Source organism: Monodon monoceros, unplaced genomic scaffold, assembly GCF_005190385.1.
Source record: "Monodon monoceros isolate NGI ecotype Baffin Bay Population unplaced genomic scaffold, NGI_Narwhal_1 Super_Scaffold_22, whole genome shotgun sequence".
Lineage (NCBI taxonomy): Eukaryota > Metazoa > Chordata > Mammalia > Artiodactyla > Monodontidae > Monodon > Monodon monoceros.
In genome coordinates this window covers 81,595,045-81,616,561 of record NW_021703779.1, presented here as the reverse complement: position 1 = coordinate 81,616,561, position 21,517 = coordinate 81,595,045, and the positions used below count along the sequence as shown (strand labels likewise).

At 39.4% G+C, this 21,517-nt stretch overlaps 1 protein-coding gene across 1 annotated transcript in view; it reads right to left on the bottom strand.

Moving 5' to 3' along the window:
• DIAPH2 (diaphanous related formin 2) overlaps positions 1-21,517 on the bottom strand; it is an 888,726-nt gene that overhangs the window by 150,584 nt on the left and 716,625 nt on the right. The window contains exon 27 of the mRNA XM_029240205.1: positions 10,589-10,684. Coding sequence (XP_029096038.1) covers positions 10,589-10,684 — 96 coding nt within the window. The remainder of the gene's footprint in view (positions 1-10,588; positions 10,685-21,517) is intronic.

The window sequence follows — 21,517 nt, the reverse complement described above, 5'->3', positions numbered from 1 at the left end:
ATCCCTAGAATACCCCTATGTACTAGATAAAACCCCTTAAATTTCAGAAAGATTGGTCCTCCTGAGTAAATCTGTGAGAAAACTGGAAAAACAATTACTATTTAATGTTATTCTAAAGAGATTCACTAACTCCCGTCCACCTCCCCTGTCTTATAGGACATACTTGCAAAGACTGATGAGAAGATATGTAAAACTTAAAAGGCTGTTGTCAATCTACTTTTCCTGTATTTTCTCTAGTAGTACTTAGGAATTTTGCCCTCTAAGTCATAGGAATAGAACAAACCATGATCTGAGTTGAGAATGACAAAGAGGCAGCAGTCAAATGCAAGTACAATGGATGTAAGAATAAGAGAAATGGCATATAGTTATATTTCGTTTTTATAAAAACTCAGCATTGAGCTTCCCTGGTGGTGCAGTGGTTGAGAGTCCGCCTGCCGATGCAGGGGACACGGGTTCGTGCCCCGGTCCGGGAAGATCCCACATGCCGTGGAGTGGCTAGGCCTGTGAGCCATGGCCGCTGAGCCTGTGCGTCCGGAGCCTGTGCTCCGCAACGGGAGAGGCCACAACAGTGAGAGGCCCGCGTACCGCAAAAAAAAAAAAAAAAAAAAGAAAAAACACGCAGCATTTTTCTTCACTTGTCAAGCCTAAACATTACTGAGTAGAAAAGGTCATGTGAAGGTAACATACATAGGACATTCGAGCTTGCCCATAAAATAAACTCAGATTTAATGGAATTCCATTTACAATGATGTAGAATGGAATTTCTATTTCCTCATCCTCCAAATTTCAAACTTAAGAGATAGCTTTAGGTACAATACATTGAAAAGGCTTTCATGTAGATTCAATGTTTTTTTTTTGATAATTGTGAAGTGTTCCACAAGCAGTTATCAAGAGTATACACTATACTGAGGTATGTGCTAGGTACTAAAATATATATCACAATCTTTTAATAGTGAAATATAGTTATAAACCTTGCCGTATTTTAATACTTTGTATCATCAATATCTTTAAGAGAGTTGACATTGAGCATAACCTTAAAAGGCTTCCTGGAATAGGTGAAGCACAATATTAGGTTCAAGGTATCTGGGCTCATCCTTTCGCAAATGCAAAAAATACCAATGAATAATGGAAGAACTTGAATCTCAGAAGGGTATTATAGAGCCTTAGGTACCCACTGCCCTCTTCCTTCCTTCTCCTTCGGCCCCTCTCATGTTAATGGACACAAGGAAAGAAACTACCAGGAGTAAGGTTCAAATCATAATACACAGGAGAGGTCTATCCAAAGGTTTCATTAAAACTGGGAGATGGGTAGGAAGTACATTCATTTGCAGGTGAATCTAGCTGCCTTTGGCCATTGGGGCAGCAGACGGAATTCAGCTGGACAGGAAGCAGAGTTTATCATTTCTTATCCCCGTTTAGGAAAATTTTCAATAATATACTACCGAGTCCATATGAGAGAAATAAGCCTATCATTACAATCACCAATTAGAACAATTATTTCCCTTTAGTTTTGAAAGCAATTAGTTTTCTAGAAACTTTAAGACACTTATGACAGTCTGATAAACACCTTGTCATTTAATATAGTTATAGATGCACAGAGTGTCTGCTCATGTTAGAGCGGTATCACTCACCCGACATATAGGGTCCCAACGATTTATTCCTGAACTGAAGGTTTGTAAATAAGCAGGTGGTTATGGGAGCTTAGCTACCAACATTAGCATGTCTGCGAATTCTTGACATGGAATTAAAACTACCAAGAGAAATTTACTGCTGCATCATAATTGCTTGTCCGAACTTATCCCATATTCCAATATCTAAAGGAAGCCTGTTAAATTCATATTCTCATAAAAATCAACTGAAATTGACCTTATCTCCTACTAGCTTGCGGAGGTCACCAGTGAAGAAATCTGCAGCAGAGCTGATTGTATTGTGTAGGAGAACAGACAAGCAAAGTGATTGAAATTTCTATAGAGAGCATCATCAGTGCTTGCTTAGAACAATTTTGCATATAAATAGGGCATAAATGGTCTGTGTTCAATTTGTTCTCTAGTTGTCAAAGAATAATCAAGGATAGACTACATAGCAATCTTGTTTCTAGCCTCCCTAATGCAAACCTATGTCTTATTAATCAATACATGTATGTGTCTGTCCTGAAAGTAAAATTTAATTTCTGTAAAGAAAAAGAAAAAAACAAAAATTAAGTAACTAATGCACGTACACACTTCATCATAAGATTCACATGAAGCGATGAAAAAAAAAGACACTAAATTAAGTGGCCTTAAAAACGAATAGCATTTTAGAACTCAAGGCATCTGCCTCACTCTCACCCCCGTCCAAACACACTCTCCTAAAACTGTTTCTGCTAAGGTCACCAATGAATTCCTAACAGTTAAATCCACTGGATCCTTTCCAATCCTTATTTTATTGGTCCTCCTGGCTACATCTGATGCTATTCAGCACTTACTCTTTGAAAAGCTCTATTCCTTTGGCCTCAGCGATACCACACTAGCTTTTTTCTCCCCACTCCTCCAGAACAAACCCCTTCATGCTATCTTTTATGTGCTTCGGTTTCCGAGCTAGTCCCATAAATTGGTGGTTGTCAACTTTTGTGACACATTAAAATCACCTGAGTAACTTTTTTTTTAATTGAAGTACAGTTGCTTTACAATGTTGTGTTGGTTTGAGATGTAAAGCAAAGTGATTCAGTTACACACATATTTCTTCTTTTTCAGATTATTTTCCATTATAGGCTATTATGAGATATTGAATACGGTGCCCTATGCTATACAGTAGGTGTTTGTTGTTTATCTATTTAATATTTGGTAGTGTATATCTGAATTAATTTTAAAATATGCTATTGCTCAGATTCTGACTCCATAGATTTGGATTTGATTGCTTCAGAGAGGAACTGGACATGGGTATTTTTTAGAAGTACCTCAAAGTGATTCCAGTGTGTAGCCAGGGCTGAGAACCAGTGTCACAAATGTTTGTTTTCTCCAGGGTTTTCCCTTTGCCCGCTGCTCTACTCATTTTCCCCAGATTATTTTACCTGCTCTCGTATTTTTAACTGTCACCTAAATGTTGATCATTTCACCAAGATCCTAGAATTCACCCTCTAGTTATTGCCAAGAGGTAACCGAGCTAAGGCTCCTGAGAACACTGAGTGGCTGGCCTGAGGATTATTTGATCCTTCTGTCTCCTTCCCCACCTCCACCCCCACCAGCCAAACTCTCTGTATGAGCCACAAATGTCCTTCATTTTAACTTATGCAAACAGAACTCTGCATTACTAGATGGCTATGAATCACATACACACAACAGATGAGAAAGTGCTTTGTTAACTGTAAAACGCCAAGCATGCTAAAGTATTTTAAGTACATCACATAGTATATGCTCAATAAATACAGTTGAATTAAGAGGGAAAAGTGTCCTATATTTGGAAGGAAAACCAGGCATAATTTATGATTGGCAATGCCATTCAAGACCCTTGAAAGCATCTAGAGTTTCCTGTCAGAATCTCTAGAAGAGATTCAATTTATCTTTTCATTCTCTAACTCCCTTTCTTTCCTTCAAGCTCCAGCACTTAAGGAACAAAAGATATTCTTTATTCTTTAATCCATTAAATCCTCCCTCTTGGCCCTCACCATTCTACTGAAACTGCTCGGGAAAAGGACAGCTGTTACCTGCTAGCTGACAAACCCACTGGTCTATTTTCAGTCATCATTCTACTTACTTAACTTTCTGCAGGATGTGACCTTGCTGACTTTCTCCATTCTGAAATTCTCTCTAACCTCGGTCTTCCAGGCATCACTTTTTGCTGTTTCTCTTCTTCCCTTTCTGACTGTTCTTTTTTTCTCAGTGCCCTTTGTTGATTCCTCTATTTTCCACCTAAATATTGTAATTCCCAAAGGCACTAGCCTCGGCCTTTACCTCTCATTGGACATACTCTTCCCGGGTGATCCCAAGGTTTCTGTAATCATATACATGCAGATGTTCCCCAAATTGGTTATCTCCAGTCTCAACCCCGCTTGCTTTCATGTGTGTGTGTGTGTGTGTGTGTGTGTGTGTGTGTGTGTGTGTGTGTGTGTGTTGGCTTTTTGTTGCAACAAACTTTTCATCATTACCACTGTTCCCTTCCATGTCTCCATTGCATGTATTTGCCACCATTCCGCCTGTTCTCCAGACAAACTACTATTCATCCTTCAAAACAGTTCAAATGCCACTTTCATCATGAAAACTTTGTTGAATTCTCCAGGCAGTTTATTCCTCTTTTAGCACTTTGTACCTACTTATATCATAGCATTTACATTATGTATAATTCTGTCTTTCCCATGAGCCGCTGAGTTCTTGAGGGCAAGACCCATGCTTTATCCATCTTTGACCTCCAGGGTCCTAGCGCTGTTGCCTGGCCCCTACTATTTGATCAATAAATAGGGGCTTCCCTGGTGGCACAGTGGTTGAGAGTCCGCCTGCCGATGCAGGGGACATGGGTTCGTGCCCCGGTCCGGGAGGATCCCACATGCCGCGGAGCGGCTGGGTCCGTGAGCCATGGCCGCTGAGCCTGCGCATCCGGAGCCTGTGCTCCGCAACGGGAGAGGCCACAGCAGTGAGAGGCCCGTGTACCACAAAAAAATATAATAATAAATAAATAGATAGATAGCTAGATAAATAGCTGGATGAATGCTGTGTGTTTGTTTGCATAATGTCATTTTTTACTAAATTTGAACTGCACATTCCAATCTAATAACTGTACTATAGACAAAATGGGGTTTAGCTGGCTATTCTAAGATTCTAACACTTAGAAACAGAGACTGAGGAGGCTCAAGTGAAAGAACTCTTCCACAGGGAGAAAGAAGTAAACAGCTTAGAATGAATGACCAGCTTGACCTAGTAAAAATAATAAAAGAAAAACAAACGTAAAACCCCAACAGACCCTGGTCATCAAAACGGGAGGAGGATACTGAGTACTACATGGGCTTGTCTTTGGGCCTTGCTGTATGGGGCCAAATCCTATGGAGATCAAGAGGGCTGTAGCTTAAACCTGAAAGTGTTTTTCTAAAAATGTCTGTAAGACCTTGATGCTTAAGTAGTATATTATCTTGGTACCTTGGTGGAGTGTCACACTGTACATAGGTGGAGTGTCACACTCAAGGAAGAGAGAGGCATTTCTTCCCACTTTGCCACTGACCTCTCACAGCCTCTGGCATCGTGAAGGCAGGAGAGTGTCGGTTGCTATAGCAAACAGCAGGCAGGGAAATGCGTGGTATTATAGGTGAAAGTGAAGGAACAGTGGTTACTGTGAGGTAGAGAGGCCCAAGAAAATGTGGATTTTGTTTTGCTACGAAAATACTTTTCCTAATACTTAGAGTTTGGTTTTTTCCTCTGTTGAATATCATTGCTTCTTGTCTCCTCTCTGTTCTCAAATGGTAAATTATACCTTCTCATTCAGACTTTTATCTTGCTGATTCATAAAAGTAGGATCGTGTGTCTCCAGAGTTTCTTCTGTTTTTTTCAAATTTAGTTTTCTTGGTTGCCATGAGTGGTTCTAAAACCAAAGTACATTTCTTTTGTTTTCTGCTTTCATTTCTTCATAATGCTTTTCTTGTGTGTGTGTGTGTTTTTAATGTCTAGAACTATATATCAAAATCTAGTCCGAGCCAAAATAGCTAAGTTAGATATCTATCTATTGCCGAGAAGCCTGTTTATACTTACGGTGGGCAAAGAAGGAAGAGGTGGAGTTGGTTCAAAGAGAAGAAGCATGTTCTAAGTATCTGTAGCTATTCAGAAAGAAAACAGATGTGGCATTGTGTATTAATATTTTAAGTGTGGTTTTTACTCCTGCAAGGTTTTTCGTCATGTGTTTCTTTTTCCTCCAAAGCTTACCTTTGATCTTATAATGACAAAGTCGGGAATACTGATGGGCAATTCTTTACAAAGTAGATTGTAAACATATGGGACTTACTACCTTAAGTGCTAACACAGGCTGTAACAAAGAGGGTCCAGAAAGACCTGGCCAAATGTATAGATGATAAATCCATCCTAGATAATTAAGGAAAACTGAGATGCTCCTTTCGCAAACCAAACTTCTAGAAAGTGTAGTCCATATTCTAGGGAATATAAAGATGAGAGGGGAGGGGATGCGGGGAGTTACTCTATGCCCTGTGCTGCACAAGCACACGATTCCTACCTCATTATGGCACATATAAGATTGCATTGCATTTTTTAATTAAAAAAATTTTTTTAATTGAAGTATAGTTGATTTGAAATGTTGTGTTAGTTTCTTGCACTACACTTGTATCACGTGGATTATATTCATGTTTTCCCAAATGGTACGTGAGCACCTTGAGGCAAGAATCCTGTTTGGTGTTGCATCCTCAGTACCCAATCCAGCACGTGATGCCCGGGGGCATCCAATAGAATTGTTTCATTGTTGAATGAATACTATCTACCCCTCGAGCCTCACCATCTACTCACTGCTGAGTCCCTGCATTCTGGATCCCAATTCCATTCCAATATTGAAAAGATGCTCTTAAAATGTCACTAGAAAGCTCCCAAATGGCAAATCATTGGTCTTTATCCTTTTTGATTCCACTGTAGCATATGCCATTATTGAAAATGCCCACTTTTCTGCCTTCCTTTGCTTCTAGAATAATAATGTCTTGATTGGCCTCCTACATACCCAACTGCTCCTGGTCTATCTTCTCTGCTAGTTCTACTTTTAGCCCCAAAGGGGAGGCATTTTCAAGGTTCTGGTTTTGGATCTCTTTTCGCTTAATAATCTCTCTTATAATCTCTTCCATTTCCAAAGTATAACCAGAAATCACACAAACTCAACCTCTTGTGATGAAATCTACACTCATATTTCCAAGAAAGTTCTGGACATCTTGACCTCAATGCTCTGCTACCACTTTCAGTTTCACTTGCCCAAAACTGAATTTGTCTTCTATCACTATTCCTTTCTCCTGATCTTAATAGTTTTCTCTCATAACCCAACTGTCCTCCCAGCTAATCAAAGTCAAAACCCTAGGATTATCCTTGACTCCTGGCTACTCCCCTTCCCCGAAATTATCTCCTTTTGACTAAGAATTAGTCATATGACTAAGAATATGACTAATTCATCACCTACATTCCTATAGATTAAATGTCCTAATATAGAGCTTTGATCATATTCTTCCACTGCTAAAAACAATATACTCCCATTGCCTAAAGAATGATATGCGAACACCTTAGTCTCTTATTCAAGCACCGTATGATAGGGTAACAACCCACTTTTCCAGAATTATCTCCATACTTTTACACTTTATATAACCTATTTTCTTACTAGCTGTACCATTTGCCATTCTCCCAAAATGCTTTGCACTTTCTAAAGTCTTAATGATGTTTCATTTGACTCAAATGCCCACTATCCCCACCTCCAACTCCTACTGCTGAAATCCATACTCATCCTTCAAAGCCTTTTTCTCCACGATGTTTTTCCTGATATATCAATATGGTACAATATTTCCCTCCTCAGAACTCACACAGTATGTTATTAACACCTGGTGTATAATGCCCCTTATCATCTGCCTTATCCTGTAGTCTTTCTGTCTTTTTTATCTTTCCTATAAGACACAAGGGTCTTATAATGAAGGAAAACTTAATTATTTCTGCATCTGCCATCATGTCCAGCATAGTACCTTTCACAGAACAGAGGTCCAATGCATGAATAAATGTTTAGGGGCTCATTTCCTAAGCTTCAAGTTTGACACTAGCACAGCCATAATCTGGGTAATACAGCCAGTAGCAGCCATAGTGGCTACTTATTGCCTGTGCACGTTCTGATTGGCTGGGGCCCATGCTATACCAGTTATTTGTATTTTCAACATCACTGCTGATATGATCGTCTCCCTTAAAATGGTTTTGGTGCCCTTAACTGAAACAGCACACTCAGCTGAATGGGCTGGAGGCAATATTTGGGAGCTCCTTCTGAGTTAACTAATATGAGTTCTTCTTGGGGAGGGGAACATCGGCTCACTGTGGAAGATTTGCAATGTCGGTAACTAGTCATACCATTTATTAACATTCTGATTTTCTAATGAAGAATACAGACTCACCTGATTTTGTCTAAATATGCAATTGAAAACACTGCAATTAGAAGCACAATTGTAGGGCTCTGTATTTTACATGCCGGGGTGTCCATCTGTAAGCAATGATAATGGGGTTGGCAAGCAGAGCAGTATCTCTTTGCTGTCTGTGGTTCACTCTGATTTCAGATATTTTGGCTATTTCCTCTGATACGACTTTACTTGGAGAAAACAGCCTTCTTTATAATTTGATTTTTCTGCTTTTATCTCATCATGGTGAAGTAGAGGTTTCTGGACAGGAGCAAGGATGCTGGGGGTTAAACAGGGAAAGTGTAGCAATAGAAAGTCAATGGGATCTTGGAAAGGAACCAAATAAGGTGCCTAGGAAAGTGAAAACAAAAGGAGGCCAGCAGGAAAGGATGATCTTAGCTAAGAGAGGCAGAAACAGCGAGGAAATCTGGAAAAGCCCCCCAGTTCTGTCGTTTTTAGAAAGAGGGAAGCAGACAGGAGAGTTTTTGGCAGACTTGCTAACTCTGTGCCTGCCTTCCCCTCCCCTTCCCTTCAAGTACTTCTACTGATGTCCAAGATGCTTTACCAATCACTGCCACTGTCTGCCTTCTAGTTTCTTCTTACCGCTAGACATTTGCATTGGCTGCTGCCACTTGGAATGACTGCCAGGGATAAGTGCGCTGATATTTCTGACCCTACGTGTTCATGGAGGCCCTCCAACTACAAAGCAAAAGAGGTCCCAATTTAGATTACTTGGAATCAGTACTAAAAAATTATGCAGTTTGTGAATATATTCTTGGTGTTTCACAGTTGACAACACTATATTCCCTTGAGTACCAAACTCACAGAAACCCCATGGAATGATCTCTTTCTCTCAGTACAGTCGTTCTAGAGTCAGTACGAGGTGTGAGACTAGTCAGACAGGGGCCTTAGCAAATGTATTTTAAAAATAAACAGCCTAGAAAGATGATGGCAGCTCTTTTATGGCACAGAATAACATGCTTTTACTTGCCAGCTGCTTAACAGAGAACAGAATTGATAGAAAAATTATTTCAGTTTGCTTCCACTGCCTATTAATGCTCTGATTGTTCAAGAAAGAGCAGGGAAGGTTTCTATTTTCCTTAAAAGGTGGCAGGGGCCTCTGGTAGCATGATAGAATGCTCTCATTTTACAGGTAAAGATTGAGGACAGATTAGTAGTGCTCCTAACATTCTGCCATGCAGCATTACTGTAAAAAATATGGACATATAAATAGAGATGTCAAGTTTCTTTCCTGCAGTCTTCCACTCTTTCTGTAGGCCATCTGCAATGTCTTCATCCACATAAAGCGGTCTTACACTCCAACCAAAACACTCTTGTCCTCTCAACCAAATCTAACCTTCAGGCTAATGTGCCCATCGGGATTCACTCAAATGTGAAAAAGATGAAATATAACTTATATTGTCTTCCACCATGAATTTCACCATTGCCAAAAGCTTTTCTGGACCATTCTGCTCTGGGCTCCATTTCTTTCACTGGTTTGTTGGAGTACAATGGTTTTGAGAGGTACCAATTTCCATTTTAATAAAATGTGATCGTTTCTGTTCTAAACACAGGATAGTTTTGAATTGTAGGCTATTCATGGCAAATCTTACTAATCTAAATTAAGTAGAGTTTCCATGTTTACTGTTAATTTTCCTTTTTTCATTTATGTCTCCGTATAGCTCTACAGCCCATGAAGAGAGCTTTTACAGTCAACACACCTAGTTTCTCCCTCTACTTCAAGAAAGATAGGAACTAAAAATATAAAAATTTCCTTAGAGGAGATGGATAGCTCAGCCTACTTGGATTATTCTGAGAGGAGCTATTATTTACTTCAGTCATAGGGTATGAAGAGAAAAGGCAGACAACTTTCTGGGTCCACTTGAGTGAGGGAGGTTGTGCTGCTTCTTTTATGTTTTTTCTTCCTCCGAGATCAATTTTCATAGTGTGGCTTTGTTACTAATCAAACAAACACAAAAAGGGGGTTCCAACATTTTGGGACTTTTGGGGATCTTGGATCATCTGTGCCTGTCCTCTCTTTAGTAACATGGAGAATGGACAATGGACTGCAAAGCCAAAATGGCCTCCGGAAAGGAGCATTATCTCAGCTTCCTTACCTGTAAATAGCTAACGTGACATCATTAGGGCTAATTACTTGGAATGATTTAATTACATTTATGGTTTTAAACCATCTTCTACTCAAACCACATGTTCATAAAATCACAATTAAAAATATTTAATATGAAACACAGCAGGAATCCTTGCTTCTGAATTTTTTTTGCAAAGCCTACAGTTATTTGAAGATGCTTTCACCAAGTTGAAACTTGTGATCACGTAGATATAGAAGCCTGCTGAGATTTCACACATGAACTGAGATCAACTGTTTAAAAACATTTTTTTCATGAGAAAGGTTGTTTTTGTCTTTTGGGTTATTTTTGGTACTTGGCTCTGAGCACTTACATTCTATAATACCATGTGAGCTGGAATGGCTCTTACCTGGATTCCTTGGAATCCGCTTTCTGCGGTCTCGGAATGCTGCACCTGATTGCAGGGCTTCGAGAAGATTATCCATCACGCCCGTCTCATCACCCTCTGGAGGAAGGGAGAAATTGGAATTAATCGTGGAGCAATTAAAGTTAAACTACAGGAAAATAAAGGGAAAAACTCCTGCCAGATTTACATAATACCCCTAAATTAAAGACATATATCTGTTTTAACATAATGGATCCTGTCAGTTTCTGGCACCACAGACTACTTTGCTTATTACGCACCATTAAGCAAAATTCATGCCAATCTCACTGTTCTTTCAACTTAAAGACCTCGTCTTTTGTATTATTGATGACATGCTCAGTATGCAAATAAACAGTAGCTGATCAGCTACTGCTGCCTTCCTGTTCAGATTCTTATAAGATATTCCTAAGCAAGAAACCACTGACCCGGCTTAATGCAATCAACGTGCAGGGCGTGATTTGATGAAGCGGAGTTACACAAGGTTAAATACTGATTGTATTAATACCTTAAGCATTCAACCATCATCTGCAGTTATCTTAAAAGACACTATTTGCAAAACACACTTGCATTCAGTTCCTATCTAATCCATATCCTTTACCCATTTTGAAACGCTGACATTGCAGAAGGCAAAGGTGACCACATCATCTGAAAGTCCACATTTTACATTTGAGAGACATTAGCCAGAGTCTCATCACCCCTTTTAGAATGCTGTTGTGTTTCTAAACTTTTCCTGTGAGTGGAGTACTCAGAGATGTTCATGGAAATTCCTAACGGAAACGTATATAAAACATGTCACCCTACTCTTATCTTTGACAATTCTGGCTGTTAAAAATACTTTTAAGATTTGCTAGGACAAGGTGTCCATTGCCAGAAACTCTCTGCGAAGCTGTGGATGATTCACAGTGAGCTGAGGACCCTCTTCTCAACAGGCCTCACTGATGAAAAGGACCCTCGCCAGGTGGTTAATTTGAGTGGTAGCTAAGTGTGTGGGTCTGGGGTAGAGGACACTTGTAGGCAGGAGGGTTAAGAAAAGAAAAGGGGGGCAGTGAGGGAGAAGAAATTATTTCTGATGTTACTCCAAAGTGAAATTTAAATCCTACTTTGTTTAAAGAATTGACTGGGGGGTGTCATATCACAGGAAAAAAATATTTTCTTATGGGGCAAGAATAAGCTAAAATCTCTTTTGATTATGCTCTTCATTTGACTTGAGATTTCCTCAATGTTACAATCATTTATTCTTTTTTAAAATGAATTCTTTAGGACAGGATATTGAGTGAAAAAATAAAAGGAAACACAGAGGTTCTCAGGTATAATATTTGGTGAAAACGGGAAAAATAAAGGGAAAGTAGAACCTCAGTGACTAAACAGGGAAAGAGGATTGTGCACTTTTAGGAATATTAAGGCTGCAGACACATCTGAACCATGACCTGCTCTTTACAATGGGAAGAAATGAAGGAAGTCTGGCGTGGCTGGAATGTATCTGGGAGAATTAAATTTTATGCAGTATGCACTTCACACTGGTTATATCTTTTTTTTTTTTTTTTTTTTTGGCCGCACCACGTGGCTTGTGGGACCTTAGTTCCTCGACCAGGGATCGTACCCGGGCCTACAGCAGTGAAAGCACTGAGTCTAAACCACTGGACCACCAGGGAATTCCCATATTGGTTATATCTTATAATCCTCCCAACAACATATTGAAGCAGGAAATATCTCTGTTTTTCAGCTGGGTATACTGAAACTTAGAGAGTTTAAGCATCTTGTTCCAGATTGCACAGCTGGCATGTGGAGGAGCCCAGGTATGAACCCAGATCAATCTTTGCATGACAGCTAGAAGAAGATGAAATGAACTAGGCAAGTGATGGCCAGATGATGAAACATCATAATTCTGTTGTTAAAAAAGAGACAACAGGCCCAAAATGGAGTCACTTGTGCTAAGACTCACATCACCAACCAGAGACTTGATACTTAACCTAACTGCAGTTTCAGTCTTTCCCAGGAATGTAATCTTAACCACTCAATCTGGAATTTCCTGGTCAACACTAGTAAGGAAATCTACCTGATAGACCCCCCACTGTCCCACAAAGGAAGGTAACCTTGTCTGAACAATCCACTCTTTGCTAGAAGAACTTCCTTGTCTTGCTTCCTTCTGCCTATAAAAGTCTTCAATTTTGTACAGCTCTTTGGAGCTCCTTTCTATTTACTAGATGAGATGCTGCACAATTTGTGATTCATTGAATAAATCCAATTAGCTCTTTAAAATTTACTCAGTTGAATTTGATTTTTTAACATGATGATATGGGTTTGAGCACTATCTTATAAGCCAGCACTATCCAACAGATATATAATGCAGGTCACAAATGTGAGGCACCTAAATAATTTTAAGTTTTCTAGTAGCCATATTTAAAAAATAAAAAAGAAAGAGGTGAAATGCATTTTAATATAGTAATATTTAACTCAATATATACAAAAATTATATATTTTACATTCCTTTTATTAGAGCAAGTTTCAGAAACCTAACATGTTTTTATTTCATCCTTCACTTCAGATTAGCTACATTTCAAGCGCTCAACAGCTATATGTGGCTCGTGGCTGCTGTACTGGGCAGTGCAGCCATAAGCAATATAGGAAGTGACTTGATCAGATTTATACTTTAGAAAGACTTGTCAGACAGCACTATGGAGGATGACTCTGGGGATTGCATGACAGAAGGCAGGGAGATGTTTAGGAGTATAGTGTAATTGTCTAAGTAAGAGATAAAGAACTGAACTAAAGGGCTAGCAGAGTGAATAGAGGAGGAATATTTTAAAGGTATTAGTACATTCATTAGGACCTGGCTGGAAGGGTGAGATCAACGGGGAGAAAAAGCATCTAGAGGACAAGGGATAAACAGGTTTGAAAAAAAAAATTTTTTTTGAGGAATATCTAAGTAGAGAAATCCAGTAAGAAGTTGGAAATATGGGGAATTCCCTGGCGGTCCTGTGGTTAGGACTCTGTGCTTCCACTGCCAGGGGCATGGGTTTGATCCCTGGTCCGGGAACTAAGATGGAAATATGAATCTGGAACCCAGGAGTGAAGTCTGGGCTGGAGCTAAAGATGAGAGTGCTGTCGGAAGATGGGTGAGATGACCCTGAGATGTATGAGAAGGAGGGGCATAGGATGCAATTCCTGAGGATCTCAGTTTTTAACAGGCAGTCAGGAGAAGCAGAACTGCAAAGAAGACACGGAAGGAATTTTTAGACACAGAAGTACAACTGGAAGAGAACTGCGGTACAACTGAATCTCAGGTATCCTCATAAAAACAGTCATTATGAAGACTATGTAGAAAGATGAATATCTATATACGAGTGACAAGAACAGAATACCAAAGAGGAATTATGATTTTACATAAATAATATACAAACATGAAAAGAATCTACAGCAACATTATGGATGCCATTTCATTAAAATTCTTTAAAGCTATTATATTGTTTATGGACTAAAGAGGTGAAAAGAACAAATATGACATAAAGTAGAGAGGAATTACAAATAAATCCCTTTGCTTAATTTAGTGGTTGCCATCTGAAAACACTTAAAAAAATGTTATGCCAGATCAGTTCCTCAACTTTTTTCTTCCATTATCGTTCCCTCCTCCCTTAACAGAGCCTTGTTAGATATCTTTTTCCTAATCCCCTCCACATTAATATTTACAGATAAAACTATATATCTGCTTCTGTATTGTGGTCCTTTGGAAGGTCACAAACCATTGTAATATCTAAGATTTTTCTCCTCCCACCTCTCCAAGAACCAATATTGATTCCCTTGGGGGTGATATTGCTCCTGCTGAGAAGGCATATGCTAGATGGTTCTGTTAAAAAAAAAATTAAAAATCCAGGTCTTTGTAAACATCAGTAACGCCTTTAAGGAAAGAAATATAAGTTTTAGTCCACCAGTTCACCATTACTTTTTCATTTGCTTCATGATAACTTTCAAAGGGACAGAGAAATTTTCATGAAATGTTTAACCTTAAGGAATAAAGCTTTTATGAATATATTATAGATTTATATTTCAGTTAGTCTTCCTAAAACAAAATGAAAGCAAACATGATCATTTGAAAGTTATCCTTCATTTCAAATAAGTTTCATTGCAATTTGGTCAGTGATTGAATTGTGTGAGGTTGACAGTTCACTTAGAATTTCCAAGTTCACAGAACCATTAATTCTTACTTAGATGTGATTAGTAGTGAGTAGCTGTTTGGATTTTTTTTTTTCCCCCTTTGGTCTATGAGATCAAACTCAGGAAAAAAAAATCTTTTAAGTGCTTTATTTTTCATTGAAAAAGAGAATAACCTTATTGAATTACATAGAAAAATGCGTTTTCTTAAAACTTACAATACCTATTTTACTGAGTGAAAGAATATCAAGGAGAAATCGGTAATGCTTTTTAGCCACTAAAACAGTAACATATGGGCATGTCTGAGAAGTAACAATTCAGAGGCAACTTTCTAATCTTTCATCCTGAAACTAGATCACAGACAGTATTAAGGAGCTAGAAGGGCTGCATGCAGTCCAGTGGGCTCTGTGTGAGCTACTTATCTTTGGATAAAATGAAAGGCATGGCTTGTATCTTCTATTTCATATTTCCAACAGTGTTGGTCATTCAGTGGATCCTGAATGCCCACTGATTTCACCTTTCAGCATCAACGCATACCTGGGTTGTGTCGACTTAATTTCTCCAGAAGAGTTTGGAGATGCCACAGATTAAAATTAGCACTAGGTAAATTAATGATCTCTATGACACTTTTATGCAAGACTATTCCCCGATGGCTAGCACAAACTTATATAGAGGGAATTCCCTATGGGTTTCTCACATTTCTGCATATTTTGTGGGCACAGGCATTGATGACCTTTGCTCTGGACTATCTTTTCAAGAATTTTTTATAGTCAACGGCCTTGAAGGCACAGTGTCTCCCTCCAGAACAGAGGGTAGGTTTACTTTGAAGACGGATTATATCTCCCTCTAGGGCAGATGTCAGACAGGTTTGCTTTCAGTCCATTATAAAAGATTTGGGTTCTTTAAGCGTGGGTTCCTCAGACATAACACAAATCCACTGTGTGCCTAGCATCCACCTGGGCCCACCTTGGTATCACCCTGTGGGAGTTGGAGGGCAAGGGAAAGCAATTTGAACATGAAGCTCACACTGCTTGCTGTGCTGTGGATAACAGTTCTTTGTCTCTGAACCAGGAATCTTGTGTCTTCTGCCGGCATCCCTGAAACTGTGGCAGCTGACTTGCTGGCGTGCAAGAAGAGTAAAATCTCTGACCCTTTACAATTTTGAAAATACTCTGAGCTCTTCTTCCTTTTTAATCAAACATTATTAATTAAATATCTCTTATTCCTCTAGGAACCTAAACATCTAGTGCCTTGGACTTTTCCATTAACTAACACCCAACTCTAGCTCATTAGTCCTCAAAAATGACTAAAGTAAAACCAATACCATAAAAATCATTCCCTAAGATCCTTACAACCTGGTCATAATGGCTTCATTATTCACTACAATTGCCTCCTTGAATTCTCAATTATATAATTAAGGCTTTCTGGAAAAGCTGAGCCACTCAAAATTGAAGAAGTTGCCATCAACCAATAAAAATGGCCCAAAAGTAAATAAAGGGAACCAAAAGAAGCAAAAGGCTTCTTAATGAGGGCAGGACCCTACCACACAAAATAATACTTAGGTAGATTAAATAATTTAAAAAATAAAACTATGTTCTCCATGGGTTCAAACAGTAGGGGAGGGACTTCCCTGGTGGTTCAGTGGTTAAGAATCCACCTGCCAATGCAGAGGACATGGGTTCGATCCCCAGTCGGGGAAGATCCCACATGCTGCGGAGCAACTAAGCCCGGGCATCACAACTACTGAGCCTGTGCTCTAGAGCCCGTGAGCCACAACTACTGAGCCTGTGCATCATAACTACTGAAGCCTGCATGCCCTAGAGCCTGTGCGCCTCAACTACTGAAGCCTGCGCACTCTAGGGCCCGCATGCCGCAACTACTGAGCCCGCGTTCTGCAACTACTGAAGCCTGTGCACCTACAGCCCGTGCTCCACAACAAGAGAAGCCACCTCAATGAGAAGCCCATGGACCACAACAAAGACCCAACGCAGCCAAAAAAATAAATAAATAAAAATAAATTTAAAAAAGCATAGCCAAAACAAAAAGAGTAGGGAAGGCTCATGGAAGAATTAGGGCTTAAGTTAAGCCCCTGAAAAAAAATTAATATTTAAAACGTTGAATAGTGACCAGTTTAAAGAGAGTAAAATCTAGATTTTTTAAAAAAATTAAAAAACAATTTAATTTATTCAACCATAAGTTTGTTTTCTATGCCTGTGAGTCTACTCCTGTTTTGTAAATAAGTTCATTTGTATCTTTTTTTTTTTTTTTTTAGGTTCTACATATAAATATCATATGATATTTGTCTTTCTCTGTCTGGCTTACTTCACTTAGTATGATAATCGCTAGGTCCATCCATGTTGTTGCAAATGGCATTATTTCATTCTTTTTTATGGCTGACTCTTGGCTATTGTAAATAGTGCTGCAACGAACACTGGGGTGCATGTATCTTTTAGAGTCTTCTCCAGATATATGCCCAGTAGTGGGATTGCTGGGTCATATAGTAATTCTATTTTTAGTTTTTTAAGGAACCTCCATACTGTTCATACAGTAAGGAACCGCCATACTGTAAAATGGCTGCACCAATTTACATTCCCACCAACAGTGCAGGAGGGTTCCCTTTTCTCCACACCCTCTCCAGCATTTATTATCTGTAGACTTTTTGATGATGGCCATTCTGACTGGTGTGAGGTGGTACCTCATTGCAGTTTCGTAAAGTCTAGATTTATTAACTCCTCGTGTACATGCATATGCTTACTTGCTCACTTCCTCTGTGTGTGTGCATGTGTCTGTGTACAAATTTACAAATATTGTAATGCACAGATCTTGCGTACAGCTTAATGAATTCTGACAAGTACCTAAACCCATGTAACCACCACCACAATGAAGATACTGAATGTTTCCATCATCCCCAGAAAGTTCCCTCTTGCCTCCACCACTCAAAGCCAACCTCTGCTCTGATTTCTATCACCGTATATTAGTTTCGCCTGTTCATATCATGTAATGTTTAAGAGGGTAAAATGTGCTGAGGTGGTTTTGAATCAGCGTGGCCACCTGAAATCAAATATGCATGGAGTACATGATAAACCAAGAGGAGAGCATCAGGGCAAAGTTCTAAAGGGCCTCGGGTATCAAAGTAAGAAGTTTGAATGTGATGAAAGGGCCTCTAAAGGGCCATCGGTAGATCTTCAGCAAGGTAATGACATGATAAAGGTGCCATGTAATATCAGCCTCACAGTATTATGCAAAATAGACCAGAGTGGGTGAGAAATTCTGCAAAGAATACAACTGAATTTGCAGTGACAAATATTTTTCTGTATGTAACCCTGGGCAAAGTACAATAGTCAATTTTGGCATTATTGGTAAAAGACTGGATAGAACAGTAAAACTGGTTTTGTAAGCAAGGTCATAAGCAGTGGCAAATGGAAGCTGACAGAATAAGAGGGCAGTGACAAGTGGAGGGCAAGAAAAATCAGTGTCAGATTCAATCTCTTTCACGCTACCTATTACGGGCCAGATTAAGACCCTGCTGCAAGATGTATGGATTTGTAGATGACACAAAATTAGAAGACTGCTCACTTATCAAAAAAGAGGGAAACAAAATTCCTTCTCTGGGGTCTGAAAAAAATGAAGGCCTGGGGCTGACAAATAGCTCTTATAATTCAACACAATAAGAGGTAAGACATGACAAAAACCTGAACAACTTCTACTGCAGTCCACAAACATCTAGAAAGCCTCTACCTGATGGGAGGTTTTTGTTAGTTTGCAGTTTAATTGGAAGTGAGTGAAGAATGGAGATAATGGTGACTTGACAAACCAACAGACGGTAACTAAGATAATAGTCTATGAAGTAATTTAGGGCCACGAAAAGTGTTTAAAAAAATCAAGATATTATTCCATAGAGATTAAAAGAGGGCATAAATAGAATGTATAAAGTTCTAAGGGAAATAATGAAGGCAGATGCTCCTGTTCAAAAGAAGAAAACTTTCAAGAGGGAAAAGAGGACAGAGGAGCTTAGAAGAAATTACCAGAAACCACAGGATGAGCTAGGGGCAGACTAGTAATAACATTATGCAGCAGTTGAAGATTTGCAAAACAAAACAGAAAAACATTATGCTCCCAGGTTGAGGCCTTGCACAGTGGCACGCACCAAAAAGCAAAATTAATCTCAGAGCAATTAAAGTTAAAACTGTAGAGGAAAATGTTGGTTAGAGAGTTCATTCATTCTGTTATCGCATCTCCTTGCCAGAACAGATAATGAACAGTTTCCTATAGTGAAGGGAATTATCAGATTCAGATAAACTTCATAGTGAATACTACTCTTCCTTACCACTTTTAATTGAAGGTTAATGTTATAGGTACATTTTGTCATGAAATAAATATTGTACTAGAGGGTCACGAGCTAATGGATATTCCACTCCAGAGTGATGAATGGTAAAGGATAAAGTGATTTCTCCCCAAATATCTACATGGTAGGTATCACCTCAAAGTCTGTCACAGTAGCTAAATTGGTGAGTTAACTTTCCCTAATGTATTTGCATTTTAAAGAGTTGCCTGTCGGGCTTCCCTGGTGGCACAGTGGTTGAGAGTCTGCCTGCCGATGCCGGGGACACGGGTTCGTGCCCCGGTCCGGGAAGATCCCACATGCCGTGGAGCGGCTGGGCCCGTGGGCCATGTCCGCTGAGCCTGCGCGTCCGGAGCCTGTGCCTCGCAACGGGAGAGAGGCTGGCGTACCGCAAAAAAAAAAAAAAAAAAAAGCCTGTTAACACACTTGAATGGATTTCTACTGGTGGTCTTAGTGAAGGAACTTTTATGGACAGAGGCACCTTTTGGGCAGTCCACCTGCGGTACGACAGCTTGATAGTAAATGGTAGTTAAAAAGTAATGTCTATGTGTATTCATTTTTTCCCCAGTTACCTACCTATATGCTAGAAGATTGGGAGAAGAAAATTACACTCTATAAATAAGCCTGAATAAACCTGAATGTTAACGCTTACCAGAACCACTGTTGATGCCTCTGGTAAAATATCTCACGTTCGATATTTTAAATAATTAATATTTCAAAGATACCTTTGAAATACTGTGTGTCTTATCAGAATCAATCATTTACTAAGGGCATGGAACACTTGTGAAGGGAGAACTAAGCAAAAACAAACTTGGAAAAACAATAAATTCAAAACCATCCGCCAAAGTAAATCTCAGTGACTTTCTGAAAAGATAAAAGAAAGATGTTTTTGGACTTAGGAATAGTAATAATGTCTGTCATTTATTGAGAGCTTACTATATTTCAGGCCCTGTTCTAAGGGATGTTGGATCCCTACGCCAACCTATTTTTCAGGTAACGAAACTGAGGCATATTTGGGTAAAGTAACTCGCTCAAGTTCGCAAGGTTGGGAGGTGACAGAACCAGCCTTAGACCCTCAAGAGTATGTCTCTAGAGCAGGGGTTGGCAAATTATAGCCCCAGTGGTCAAATGCAGCCTAACACCTGTGTTTGTACAGCCCACATCATAAGAATGGTTTTCACATATTAAATGTTTTTTTTTTTTTTAACTAAAAGAAGAATAATCTTCCATGCCTCATGAAAATTTCCCCAAATTCAAATTTCAGTACCTAACTTTTATTGTAACATAGCCATACTCATTCATGATGTATTGGTCTATGGCTGCTTTCAAGCTACAACAGCAGAGTTGAGTAGTTGTAACGGAGATTTTTGGTCTTCGAGGCCTAAGATATTTACTATCTGGCCCTTTACAGAAAAAGTTTGCTGAACCCTGCTCTAGAGCACACACTGTCAACATCAACATCATGCTACATACAGACACCTGTGGAACTCACAATCTGTCTCTGAGGTGCTGAAGGAGCTTGGCAACCTCCGTGTCAGTGAAACGGGCTCACCATGGGTGGAAGGTGGGAAAGAACGTGCGATGTCGATGTCGGCCTACTTGAAATTGAAATGCGTTCTTTTGGAGGACCAAAGCCAAGAATGAGACAGAATCATTCATGAAGCAACAATTATACATACACTTCTATGTGGATTTACATTTAAGAATCCTTGAAGTTAGTTCCAAAAGAACAATTACAAAAAGAGAAGAGAGGTTTTTTTTTTTTTCAAAGACCAGTGGGAGACCTGCTTTCCAAGTTTTGATTTCCTGTCTGAGAACCAGCCTCTGACTGACGTGGAGTAAATTCAGCTCCGTTACAGAAGACCTAGCTCCTTACCTCTGGACTTCAACTGGATGGCCATATCAGAACATGATACCATGCAATGAACCTAACCATTTCATAAGAAATACGAACACAACCCTAGTGGCGGAGAGAAAATGGAGAGTTTGAGCTTCCAGAGCACCATCATGAGGTCAAATGTATACTTTTATCTTCCTTGGTGCCTAGCATAGGCACCAGGTAAGGGAGGGATGGAAGTAACTTTTGAAGAATGGCTGTCATGAGAGTCCTGTCAGGTAGTTTTAACAAATGTCACACACCACAGCTACAGTGGCAGCCTGCCACCAGGTATAAAAATGTACGTGAGGGAATTGGTACTCTTAGTTGCTGATGGTTGGAGTACAGGAAACAAGTGGACAATTCATCTGTTGCTAGGCTGTCTTTTGAATTCTTCTTCCTCTCTCCAGTCAGAAAGGCAATGACAACTTCACTCCACTTTTGCACAGGAACTTAACTGTTGGTTATATATTTTTAAAGTGCAAGGAATCTTGTGTGTATGTGTGTGTGTGTGTGTGTGTGTGTGTGTGTGTGTGTGTGTGTGTGT